Source organism: Nanorana parkeri, unplaced genomic scaffold (genome assembly GCF_000935625.1).
Source record: "Nanorana parkeri isolate BGI_ZX_2015 unplaced genomic scaffold, ASM93562v1 scaffold80, whole genome shotgun sequence".
Taxonomy (NCBI): domain Eukaryota; kingdom Metazoa; phylum Chordata; class Amphibia; order Anura; family Dicroglossidae; genus Nanorana; species Nanorana parkeri.
In genome coordinates, this window is record NW_017306348.1 from 2,167,676 (window position 1) to 2,181,468 (window position 13,793).

At 45.4% G+C, this 13,793-nt stretch overlaps 1 protein-coding gene across 6 annotated transcripts in view; it reads left to right on the forward strand.

The window, feature by feature from the left end:
- Positions 1-678: 678 nt before the first annotated feature.
- Positions 679-13,793, forward strand: part of ACTN4 (actinin alpha 4) — a 71,073-nt gene continuing 57,958 nt past the window's right edge. For 4 of the 6 annotated variants that reach the window (XM_018576928.1, XM_018576929.1, XM_018576931.1 and 1 more), the window contains exon 1: positions 680-991. In XM_018576928.1, coding sequence (XP_018432430.1) covers positions 863-991 — 129 coding nt within the window. In that variant the 5' untranslated portion in view covers positions 680-862. Of the gene's footprint in view, positions 992-13,793 lie in introns of all 6 variants that reach the window. The other 2 variants (XM_018576933.1, XM_018576932.1) reach the window with 1 other exon arrangement.

Here is a 13,793-nt window from a genome sequence, read left to right on the forward strand (position 1 = left end):
GTGGAGATAAGAGCACTGCTCTGAAGTGAGGAGGATATGATGATGTTGCGACGTCTGACGTCTGTATGGGGGTGCTGTTCCGAGGCCTTGGTTGGAGGAAAGAGATTCAGTTTTGAGGTCTCGGTGTGGGGGATGGGAGCTCTGTTTTGGGGTGTCAGACTGCTCTGTTTTAGGGTCTCAGAGGGGGTACAAGAGCGCTGTCCTGTTGGCTGTTCTGGGTACTTGGTGCAATGGAGGGTGGATAGTGGGGAACATCTGACCGATGTTCTGGTGTCTTATGGTGGGAAAGTGGCAATGTTTTGGGAGCACTGTTCTGGAGTTTCGTGGGGAGTTGGAAGCACTGTGCTTGGGTCTCTGTTGGGGTGACAGAAATACTGCTCTGGGGTCCCATTGGAATGGAAAAGTATTTGGGGGGTGTCTTCTGGAGTCGGCGGTGCAGTGCACCGGTACACCTAGCAGCCAAGAGTAAAGGGCGGGAACAGCCTGCTCTCAGGGCGGATGACACGGGTGTGACAGTGACATCAGAGGGCGTCTCCCGCTCCGCCCCTCGGATTCTGTGAATTGCCGCTCAAGACCGATGGAGCAAAGGCAGTTTAGGAGCGGCAAACTGCCTTCCTCTCTCCTATTGGACAGCTCCCTAGCTGGGGTGGGGCCCCTGGCTGCCTAGTGGCTCCCTATTGGCTGGCGCGGTTGAGGTGAGCGAGTAGACGCTGTGGTGGCGGAGGACGTGAAGCGCGCATGCGCACTCGGCGCCGATCCCAGGAGAGGAGAGGAACCCGCTGCTTCCACACGGGAGAGACAGAACCCCCTGCTGTTACTATCCGCCTGCAACTCCCCCGATAGCTAAACTCTCCGGGCCGCCATGGTGGACTATCACATGAGCGGCGGTACGCGCTACGTTATGACTCCGGAGGGGAAGTACATGGCGCAGGAGGACGACTGGGACCGGGACCTGCTACTCGACCCGGCCTGGGAGAAGCAGCAGCGCAAGGTGAGCACCCCCTGTCACACGGACCCGGACTGTGCGGGCTGGTTAATGGGAACTGGAGCCGTTGTCTAGGGCAACCTCACACCTGGCTTCATTTGAATTCTGAAACCTGATTGGTTGTTGGGGGGCACATCTCAGTCTGTGGACTTTGGCTGCAGTTGCTGGGAATCAGCTTCTCTGTCCGCTTCACTAGTTATGTGTATATCAGGATCACAGCTTACTACCCATAGCTGCCACATTCACCTTTCCTATACAACGACCCCCCCTCCCCAGTACGAGTCCATGTCCCACCAATCTGCCTGAACTTTCCTCCCTGTGCAGTGTCCTCCCCTCCTGACAGCTTGCAGCCTGACTCCTGCAGAATGAATCGCTGTTCACATTTCCAGGGACACTCCCTACCCATGAAGCCTGTCCCTGGAAATTCACCACTTCCTCACCGGTGGAAACCCCATTTATTTGCCCTACATTTATTAATTCTCATAATGCTTGCTCACATCAGACCCTGCCCCCAAAAGCTTACAATCTACGGTCCCCATGTACTCATACCAGGGCCATTTTCTTCTTTGGGGTGTGGAAGGAAAGCCATGCAAGCACGGGCAGAACATGCAGACAGGGTCCTGGTGAGGTATAAACCGAGGACCCCAGTGCTGCAAGACAGGATATATTTAAGGCTGATGTCAGATGGGGATTCAAACTGAAGACCCCAGTGCTGCAAGACAGGTTATACTTCAGGCTGATGTCAGATGGGGATTCAAACTGAAGACCCCAGTGCTGCAAGACAGGTTATACTTCAGGCTGATGTCAGATGGGGATTTAAACTGAAGACCCCAGTGCTGCAAGACAGGTTATATTTAAGGCTGATATCAGACAGGCAACTATGTCGTTGGCGATTTGTCAAAATTGCCAGTGGCAGGATCTCTAAGAGGTGCCTGTTTGCCCCTATGACATCGCTCCCTCTGTAGCTGAGCCAGGGTTTTGTCGCTCCCATTGCTTGCACTTGTGATCAGAGACCTCTCGCTACACCTGTCTACAGAGGGAGCGATTCCATAGGGACAGACGAGCAGTAGGGATCCTGCCACTGGTGATCTGCCTCTAGCGGGAGAATCTCCCATCTGACATCATCCCCAATGCTTCTCACTTCTGTACTCCAGCATTGCTTCTTAATATAAAAGAAGCCAGAGCAAAGCGGCCATTCTAAACAAGCCATCAGCGTGGTATTGCGATACAATACTGGGCAGGGCGAGTGTTTGGGGTTTTCTTGTTACATGAGTTCAGTAGCAAAATCTTTAAGCGATTCTGATGACTTTGTAACTTTTGTGTATAAGTAGCTAATACTTGATACTGCCAATGTAGCCATGTGGCCACCTGACACATAGAATCGTTTCCAGGTTATAACATAAAGTCGGTGGGTGTTGGCAGCCTGGTTGTATAGAAGAATAAGCCACCATAGGTCCACCTTATCGTCCCGTCTTTATTTGACGTTGGACAAACATGGCATGACATGCAAATGCTACCAGTAGCCGGGTTGTATCACATGTAGAATGTACTGAGAAATTAATTCTAATTATGAAGAAAGATCTGGAAATCATTATTTATTGAAGCGCTATGGGCACGCGAGAGAAGCGCTATGGGCACACGAGAGAAGCGCTATGGGCACACGAGAGAAGCGCTATGGGCACACGATTGAGATCAATAAATACAAATGAATACATTTTATGTACAAATGTCACAGGCACCACTGACACCTTGGAAAGCCTTACATTTCCATATTACCTTTGCTGTATTAGTTTGTTTTGCCCATTTTAAATAACAGCAAATACCTATTCATGGGGCATGAGCTGGGTGTGCTCCGCATTGCACAGCCACCCATGGACAAGGTGAGGCACCTGTAATTCATTGCACAATCTTGTTGTTTTTTTTCGGAATGTGTCCGTTTCTCAACACTCAAGAAGTATTTTCTGTATCGTGCAACACAACAAGATTATCGTGCTGGTATTATTATTCCCTTATGCCCTGCTGGTGGTGTGACTGCATGCCAGATCATGCCCCCGCCTTGTCTTTGGAGTGTGTGTGGAGGAGATTCTACGAGCTTCACTTATCTATGCACCTGTAAAATGCTTATTGTGGCCTTGAAGAGATCGGGACATGCTAGGGGGGGTGTATTGATGTTAAGCTGGATGCAAATGCTAGGTGACTCTTCTGAGGGTGTCATAGAGTAGGGGAGGGTGTGGCAGGAGATCAGGGAGATATGATTGAAGAGTCACGCATATAAAATTCAAGTTACGTGTTTAGCAGGGCTGTCAGGGGTGGCATTTAATCCCAGGGTGGGAGTTGGTCTGTGTTGCCAAGCTGTCAGTCATTGCACTGGCCTGTAAAGATGAGTGTACACTATTACAATCGTGCCCTTTTTTGAATGGCCTTTGAGCAGCCTTCTCATTACTTTGCAATCTGGGATGGGCTGCTTAGAGGTTTGTTATTTTTACAACTGGCAGGGCGTTAATGACCCAAAAGGGAGTAGTGTCTGTGTAAATTGAAGTGGCCCGCTGCAGGACTCCATCATATTTAAAGTGACACTAATCTCAGCAGTTAAATCTTAAAAATGCATTCAAGTACCTATTAACACTACTGGACCTTATTAGTGTTTCACTTGGCTGGAGATCCTCAAATCACCTCTGAATTGGTGCTGACACTGTCCTTCCTTCTGGAGGGGGGCTACTTTTATTCCCCATGGTCCCTGTGTGTGTTGTAAAGTAGCCACCGCTCCAAGCTCACTCCTGTGATGGACTACAATCTCATGTTTAGTCGACTAATTTGTACTGAGATTGTAGTCCATCATGGGAGTGAGCTTGGAGCGGTGGCTACTTTACAACACACACAGGGACCATGGGGAACAAAGGTAACCCCCCTCCAGAAGGAAGGACAGTGTCAGCATGAATTCAGAGATGATTTGAGGATCTACAGCCGAGTGATACACAAATAAGATACATTTTTTTTTAAATAATACTTTAGGTACATGAATTAATTTTTAAGATTTAGCTCCTGAGTTTAGTGTCACTTTAAATTGTGGACAATACCTGGCAGCCAGTGTGCGCATGAAAACTAGTGTTTCTATAGAACTGTTGAGCCTTCTTTGGTGGCACATGTTGCCCAACACCCGAAAAGTGATTGTTGTCACTAGAGTTCTACTTCATCTTTTCTGGCCAATGATTTACACTGCATTTTTGGGGGGGGAAACTACATAAAGCATAATACATTTTGTTTGTATACAGGGAATGGATTTTGCTCCTTGTTATGCCTGTCAGTACTTCACACATCCCAAAAGCTAGGTTGATGATGTCACTTAGGGCTTGTTCACACTGAAAGCGCGTGCGTTCCAGAGCGGTAGCTGCTGGAACACAACGCGATCGCTGTGAAACTTCCCCCCGTGGGAGGGGGCGTGGCGATGCATTGTATTCAATGGCACCGCTTCCACGCCCCCTCTCCCCCCCGTCCGCAGTGCGATCGAACGCGTGGCAAAACTTTGCCAGCGTTGCATTCCACTGCAAATGCAAAAAATGGGGGGCGTTTCACAGCAGCTACCGCTCTGGAATGCACGCGCTTTCAGTGTGAACAAGGCCTTAAAATATGAATACACCGGAGCCTTTTCTGTTCTGGGATCCGTTATATCCTGTTTGTATGTAAGGATAGCCTTTTATGGCCAGAGATTGGCAAACCTTGTGACGGTCAGTGACTGCATGAGTTGCTTGTATGAGTCCTCACCTGAATAAATGTTCAGCATGCTTGCAATCTTCTGTGATTGAGCTGTGATCACTCCTTTCCTCCATGTGTGTGCTGTATCTAAATGTCAGCCAAGCTGGTGATAAATGCTGCTTGGTCGCGTTGGTCCTTGGCTGCAGATGGCTGTTAGATTTCCCATGCCTTGTTGTGCTCTGCTTAAGGGTGCCTATAGGCCTCTGAGAATGGTGGTTGGACGTGCATGTGTGATTTGTCCGCCCTTGGGCTCGGCTGCACAGATGTGACTGCTTGGCTCTACCAAGCGTCATGTTTGTTGCTATGGAGATCTTTGCCAACACTGTTTGTGTGTGTTCGCTCCATAGACTTCAGTCTAATTTAGAATGGCCAGAAATGGCAAATTGTTTTTTTAAGGGGGATTGACTTCTTCTAAGATTTGTCCAGCCCTGCATTAAAGAAGAGCTCTACAGCCCCCGTACTACATTAGTTAGGTGCTTGTTTTGCATAGGGAGCTATACCCTAATAGAGACACATAGCCAAATTACAATCCCGGCTGGCTCCTAGACCGGTCCATTCAGCCTCGCTCCTCCTTGGTTCCAGAGGTCTAAGGTCCAAGTAGTCATCACCTCCAATGCAGTGTATAGGACGTGAGGATGCCAAGAGCTTTCCATCGCTGGAGTGGAGAAGGAGACAGGCTGAAGGGGCCGGTCTAGCAGCCAGCCAGGATTGCGGTTCGGGTGAGTATATCTGTTATTTTAGCTCTCTAGGGTAACAAGCACTTCACCTTTGTAGTCCTGGGATAGCCCCACTGCAAGGTTTGAGATTTTATTTCCCCGGATTTTGTCTTTGTCGCATACATTGAAGGCCAACTTGACTCATCATCCTGATACTCGGACTTGTCCTAGGTGAGTGACTCAAGTATTGAAGTCGGCATACCAACTACGAATCTGGCATTTTGTACAGGAAAGTTTTTTGCCAGCCATTTTTTATAATGGTTTTACTGTCAATGCTTGCCATAGACATAAGTCGGCACTTGCCACATTTGGCCAGTTTGCTAGGTCACCGAGTGTTTTATGTGACAGTTTGTGTTGTAAAGTGAACTTTCTCTATGCTGGGCAAAGCATAAAGCTATCCCCTGCAGTATGTAATACTTGCCTTTCCTTCTCTCTCTTTCCACTATGTTCAATGCTGGAAGATGCGTCTTGTAAGTTCCAGCTGGAGCTTACGTCGGTTTAAGGACTCTTTCTATCCCTCTGTGATAGCATTGGGCTAGTCACAAACCAGTGGCTCTGTCACATGAATCCTCATACTTGAAAGTACCAGGTACTTCTCTATGCTCCTGGCAGTGAGCAGAGCAGCGGGGTATCAAAGGAAAGGAGTGTATATATATATATATATATATATCATAGGCAGGTCATTAAAAACTAAATCCATCTTTTTAAAATGATAATAAATGTGCACTTCTTCATAAAATAAAAAATGTGCATTTTATTTATGTTTGCATAGGAACCAGTAAAGCATTGCAACCGTGATCAGAGGACTGCGGGCGCGATGCTCTGGCTCCTGCAGATTTTCCCTCCCGTCTCTGCCTCAGTACGGACATTCAATAACATGGGAGGAAGGAAGAAGGAATGGACTACAAGTACGGTGACATCCCTGCACTTGTATTCCCTTGAGTACCACAAGTCCTTCTGCTGTGGGGCTTATAGTCTCTCCATTCACAGATCCTGTCAAAGGATTTATGAATGCATGATGCGGCTGTGTGGGCGGAGCCACGCACAGCTGCGCCATTTTCAAAAATCAACAGCAGCCTGCAGGGATAATGACCCCTTGATTCAGGTAAAGGGGGAGGTTCAGGTCTATGTGATTGTGTCCTGAAAGTTAAACTCTGCCTTTTAAGATTAACCTGTTGCTTTGCCTTGCACGGGCACAACCTAAGTTCATCTAAGGCCTCAATGACTCTCTCTCTGTACATTTGCATAACAAGATCAGCAGTACCAGATATTAAGGTAATTCATCTAGGTGTAGAGAATGCCTTCGATGTGACTTCACCCGCCTGCAGATGATGTGTGACTTTGTAATGGTCACAAATCAGGAATGGGGAAAGATTACATCTTGTGTCTGTGGGTAGTCAAAAGGCTGAAGCTTCTTGTGACATCTAAATGAGTTCTTCATAAGACTTTTAACTCCTTCTTTACAGTTTCTCCATAGACACAAGGTTGACATCATCTGAGGCTCCAGCCTAACCCACATGTGATGTGTACACAAGACCACTGAACTAAAAAAAGCCATCTTGGTTTGGCTAGTGTGTAGGAGCCATCGTTTGTACAGGTGACAATTGTCCTCTTGTTAGGACAGGGGGAAAAAAATATGTGGTGATCCTTTTTTTTCTTCAGCTGAATAAATACACCCACCGCTGTGTATTCTGCCTTTTTCCTTCTTTCAGATTCTTGTGAATAACGTCTTTTAGACTCTGAATTCTGCGGTTTAAAGTCTGTGAACTCGCTGTGTAATGCACACAATTGTGTCCCTTTTCTTCTGTATCTGCTTTCTTCTTAGCAGTGAACAGTTTAATGTGTCCAAACCTGGTTTGCCAGTTGTAAGCGAAAACCAGTGACCTATTAACTGAGAGCCTGGAAATCTTTCATGTTTGTGCTTTAAATCCCCCTGGCTGGGCACAGGCTCCCTCCGATGTGAAAGGCCTCTTTATGGGGACTCTCCAAGTGCAGCACAGTTGCCTTTTTGTGGCAGACAATAACCACAGATAAGGGTACGCTGTGTTCAAATGCTGACCAGACCTGCTGTATCAGATTCAAGGCTCATGTCCACATGGGCCTGCAACGTGCACGCTTGTTTGGGACTGTAGTTCTGAGCAATGTGGTAAAAAAAAAAAAAAAAGAGAAAAAACCTAACAGCCGCTTTGTGCTCCTTGTAAAAAGGACCAATGTTATTATATGTAGAGAGAGCTTGTGCAAACTTTAACCAATGCGTTTGACAGCTACACGTTCCAGTATGCCAAATGAGCCCCAATATGGGGCTGTATAGATGGGTCCTGACCACACTGAACTTCATTACTACTCGTAGTTATACATACTTACCCATATCTTCAAATTAACAACAAAGACACCTTAAGGAATGCTTAGTAATGACAATCTACAAACACGTACTTGTAGAAAATTGCCGGCTTTGTATTCTTTGCATACCTTTTTGTTTTTCTCTTCCTTTACATTCTTCTCACAGTTGACATTTTTACTAAGGGCAGATGAATCTATCTCCTTTTACTTCCTGGAACTCTAGTACATGTGACCATGCACATTATCTCAGGGGAGGAAAATGCCTTTCCCTGAGATCTCGTGAGATTACAGATGAGATTTCCCAGCAATGCTCTGCTGATGTAACCTTCTCAGGATGCAAAGCTTGGGCACATTACATCACTTTTGCCAAAGAGAACCAGGAAGTAGAAAACAAGAAATTGTAAGTAAAATGAAAATATTTAACTGATGAATGTAAGATTTCATATCTGCATGCAGAGCTGCGTGCCCATGGGAATTTTAGTCACAGGAGGTAAAGGTCCGCTTTAATGAGCTGATACAACTGTGTAACAAGAAAATAAATGCCCACCCATTACTTTTCATTGTATGCAAAAGGTATGGATGCCCTTTGCCCACCTCCCACAATGCTGTGATTGCACCTACATGACTGATAGACACTTTGAATTATGAGTTGGGGGCTCCATGCTGAAGCCAAAGTCAGAATTTGCAGCCACAGTGGTTTTGAGCTCTCCGAATCCAGGAGAAGGTAGGTAATAGAATTGACCAAGGTGTGGGTAGGCAGCTTTGTATGGGCATACCATAGGCAGTATGGAAATCATCACTTGTGTTGGTGGTCATGAGATTTATAGAGACAATATGCAATTACAAGCCTTAATCTTTTTATCATCGACTGACTTTAGTATTTTCCCAGTCCTTGACCCAGAACAAATATCAAGTCAGAGGAAAGGATTCCTTATCTGTAAGCTTGTTCCAGGTCAGAGACTCTCAAGTGTCAGGATAATAGTCGGGTAACTAACATTTTCAGGAGAGGTCAGCGGTAAGTTGTGTAGTGTTCACAACCTATTTTCAGGACCGTGTTTTAGAAAAATGTACGAATTTCAAGAAGAAATCGCAGCACTGGTGTCAGCCGAACATTTACACTTCACTTTCGGGAACATGTGCTAAGTTACTGATCGCCATTTGTAGAGAGGAAGGTTTGCCCGATATGGCGTTGTTATAATAAATTGAACCCACGTTTTGGGTAAAATTAAACCAGATCATTATTTTTTTTTTTTTTTAGTAAGTATAAACTTGGGCTTGTACTTTTAACCTTCCAGCCCTTTTAATCATTAACGTGGTTTCAGCAAGGCCTAGTCAGGCGGGAAAAGGTTAATGAGTGTATATTTGCCAAGTTGTGCAAGCAGAAATGGTTTAACTCCTGCTCAGCCAGCCTATCCATGAAATAGCTCGGGGCATTTGCTGCTTTAGGGGGGAGACTTCCTCCCAGGGTACCACGTGGGGCTTTGTCAAAATACAGGCCGTTGTCTGTGTGAAATGGGTCACATGACCTACTGTCTAGGAATTCTTAATGGGCATCTTGTCTGATCCTATCAGAAATCAATGAGGCGTGATTTGTTACTTTGTGGCTTCCTACAAACTAACCCATATTTATACTGACTTCAGTTCTGTTAGGATGTAGCATTGGTATATGTTATTGCTTTTATCATTTCTGGCATGGTCACCTTGAGGGGGGATTTTAAAGCTTAATGCAAGGTACAATTCTGTTCTGTACACGTTATTTATTGTACATATAAGGGTTGACCGCCCGTTGGTAATTAGAACATAAGGGATAAATCCCAAATATTTCAGACATCATACTAGATGTTTATTGTATAGGGATTTGTTCTCCATTTAAAGTTAAGACTGTTGTCTTCAACTAATTTAAAGAGTATGTCTGGGCAAAACGAAATGATTCAATTGAACTCCGGCCTCATCTTCAGTCTTGCACAGTTGTTCCGGCTCCTTTCCTGTATTGAAATGGCCTACTCTGATTTCACTGCACACTATGAGCTTCTCACAATGTGCATTAGAAGCTGCAGTCCAATAAAGCCCACTTCATTTCCTGGGTGAAGGTGTCCAGCATTATTTAGCTCTTTCCTCCACAGCTCAACTGTCTCTTGCCTGCATTTTTCATACATTGGTTTTCAGGTCTTTCAATCATGAGGACTTATGGTCATGTCATGTCATGTGGGCATTACCTACAGCCTGCATTGGAATGCCAAGTCCTTCAGACTGACATTCACTCCTCAAGGCAATTCAACACTGGCATAATTCCTGCCGGCCCCTCCCACCAGCAATAATCTGCCTGCATTGCATAGGGAAACACAGAGACCCAACTGGGTTTAAAAATAGGTATATAATGAAAAAAACGATTTTAAGAATCTAGCATGTACATCGGGGGGGAGGGGCAAACTAAGCAGATAAAGCTTCAGCTTTAAAAAAGTGCAAGAACAGTAAAATACCCATTGATTGGGCTCATGGCTACCTATGCCAGTGGTTCTCAACCTGTGTAACCTCAGGACCAACATTTGTCCTTGGTCATTTAAGTCGCACTTCAATGGAATGCATGGCATTGCGTTACCACGTGTTCCAGTGCGGGCGATTGAACTGTGGGTGGGAGGTACGTTTGGGGTGCCATTCAATTGAATGGCAGCGCAATGCACCTCCCACACCAGAACGTATAGTAGGTGCGATTGTATGGTACAGTGCGTTAAATCGCACTGGACTGTTCAATTATAACACTGTACTAGTGTGAACGGACCTTCAAAAACACTGACAAAAACACACAACCACAGACACATTCCCACACACTCAGTCTCACACACAATTTTTTTTAAGATCCATCCAGTCTCCCTACCTTACAAGAACTGAAGTGGATCCTCAGCCTGGGGTCCGGTGTGGACTGCTGTGCTGTGACGGAGCTCCTTCTACATGTGCATTGCTTGTACAGCTCCCTTGCGCGCCCTTTAGAGGTGCCGGGAGCCAGAATGTGACGTCACTTTGGTCCAGGCACCTCTATTGGCCATATGCTAAAGCTGTAAGCAATGTACATATAGATGGTGCTCCCTCGCAGCCATATACCCAGCCACCCCACCAGAATATTTTGAATGGCTGCTTGGCGCAAGAACCGACAGTGTTGCACTAGGGGGAGGCTGAGAAGTCTCTCGCCTAGAAAAGGGGAAGTCACGCGGCGACCTACTGAACACAAGGTCACTATCCCACCATATGAGAACCAAGGCTCTACTCCTTTCTTGCACTGAAATCCCAATCACAGCAAGACACCTCCCTCCAATGTTACAGAGATGAGGAGACGGGGAGGTGTTCTCTAGTCCAGCAAGAGAGAAGTGGGACCAGCTTAGGTTGCTGGCAGCAGGTGGAAAGGCCTAGGAAATCGAGTACAGAGATCTTTACAGATATTCCTAGAAGACGCAAGAAACTGCCTTAAATGTAACCTGTTATGAGAGCTCTATGTAGAATATCAATGCGGACTTCCCTTTTGAAAATGTTAGTAACCCGTCCTCTCTGGCTTTAATACTGGTGGAATGGCAAACCCCCAACAAGCAATAGGTGAACTCGGCACTTTTAGATTGTAAGCTCTCACGGGCAGGGCCCTCCTAGCCATCTTGTCTTCAATTGTTTAACTGTAATGTCTTCCTTGTATTGTAAAGTGCTAACTGTTGGTGCTCTATAAATCCTGTATCATAATAATAAATTGGAACTTCCAATCTGCATGCCTCAGAAAATACAGAAACCAAAGTGTCACCATTAGAGCCAGGGATCTAGCTTTTTCAGAGCCACAGTGGCAGCCCCCTGTTTTTCCCCTGGAATATATTTCCTTCAAGGTGCTTAGTTTTGACTAGAGTAGGGAATGGTTAAAGCCCCTATCAGGTTGCTTTGTATGTGTGTGACTCCAGTCAGGGGCATTTTAATTTCCTGCACCTGGGACACAGCAGGAAGTAAGAGGAGATCCCTCCAAAGCGAGGGGATATCCCATCTAAGAGACGTGTCACCAGAACAGGTTTCCCCATCTCCCCTCACCTCCTGTGACAACTTAAATGTTTTGTATTTCTGATCACTTTCTGACAAGAAACAGTATTGGCTTTGAGAGGACTGATCCTTTTTATATTGAGCTGGATGGATTTTGGAAAGCTTATATTACAATGTTACTGAGCTGATGCAGTTTACCCGTAATGCAGCTGCATGATGGTCCCTAACAGTAAAGGAGCCAAAAAATGCTCATTTGTCAGAATGTCAGTTCACATACCTCTGGGTCATAGTAATAAGTGAAGCAGTATGTTAGGGATTTGTACCACAGAGCCTGTCCTCTGTTGGATCTCCTGCCATTGGCAAGGTGTGCTAAGTAATATTTAACTTGCTGTTCAAAAAGTCCACATTCTCCTCTGTAAGCTTTTTATATCTTTTCTTTTTTGTTGTTGGTTCGTTCCCTCGGGTTGCTGGACAGGAATCTCAGCTATGCATTTTCCCCCCCCTTTTACACAGCCAAGCAGAAAATGTGTGCGCCCTTTGCTTGTTTTCCCAAACTTCAACAAACCAGATATCCCACCCGTGCCAGCAAAAGAAGCATTTCCAGTTTTTTTTGTTTTACTTCCCGCATCGCTGATGCCTTATCACTATAATTAGCGTTTCCCAGGCTGCAAGAGAAGAGACAGAGTGGTACGTCTTGCTTAGCACCCTATCCTTGCTTCCACAAACCTGGCTGCAACCAGGCTCCTTTTTCTGTTATTGCCGTGGGTGTAATGTTGGTGTTTGCTCCAACTTGTGGCTGGAAACAAGCCAGGCGAGAAACACAAGATGTATTTAGAGGCTGCATTGTGTTAATGGCCCAGTGCTGGAGCCAGAAGGATGTAGTGAGGAATGATTTGGACCCCAGCAGCTAGGAGATTACAGTGTCTGCTAGTAAACAATGTTTGTATATATATCCTATATAGATATCTCTATATAGATTATATATCTATATAGATAGATATATCTAGCTATATAGAGGGATTATATATCTATATAGATATATAATCTCAATCTCTCTCTCTCTATATCTATATATATATATATCTATCACATTTTTATTTTAATCATTTGTCTGAGCAGCCAGTCAGTTGTTCTGCATGAACAGAGGTCCTGCACCTAATCCTTAGCTATTAAACCTTAACAACGAGCTTCACTTTTTGATCTTTTAAACATGCGATTGAAGGAGTTTTATTCTGTTCGAATAATACAAAGAAAAAAAAATTAAAATGTTGATCCTGTCAGAAATCCATTAATCTTCTACCTTCCTTTGTACTCCCTTATGTCAACTGCAGAGCACTTCCAACCTGTGTTAGACCCCATTCATACCAGGGCACTTCGGCCGCACGGATCCACCGACATGAACAATCTCATACATTGCTATGGGGGACCGTTCATGCGACCGCACACCGAAACCCCCCCCCCCCCGAACTGCTCCCTGCACTATTTTTGCCCTGCTGATCAGTGCGGTTTCCATACAGGTTTCCATGGTAACCGTGCTGATCCGCAACCGCCCTGGTATAAATGGGCTCCTATAGAGATGAGGGGCCGGTGAACCTGTAGTCTTAAAACACTTCCTGTCGTAGGGTGACCTCTGCTCCTCCATAGATACAGTACAGTGAGTACAAGTTGTCACCCTAGAACAGGAAGTGTGTTTACTGGTAGGATCACCAGGTGGAAATAAAAGTAAATACAACTAATGCAGCCACTACATCTAAAGACTGGTAAGCTGCAAATATATTGTGTTCTTGGGTTTGGTTACAGTTTGAAGTGTAAAACCTTTTTCTTTAAAATACTGGATAGTGAGAGTTTCAAGTTGTTATTGATGTCTGTCTCCCCGTTGGGGAGGTTCAATCCTCTATTTGTCCTGATGACCATCATCACAGAGAAAATAAATGAGGGCAAATCCAGAACTTGGAGCACGTGGCAATGGGAAATCTTCCAATGGAGACACAAGT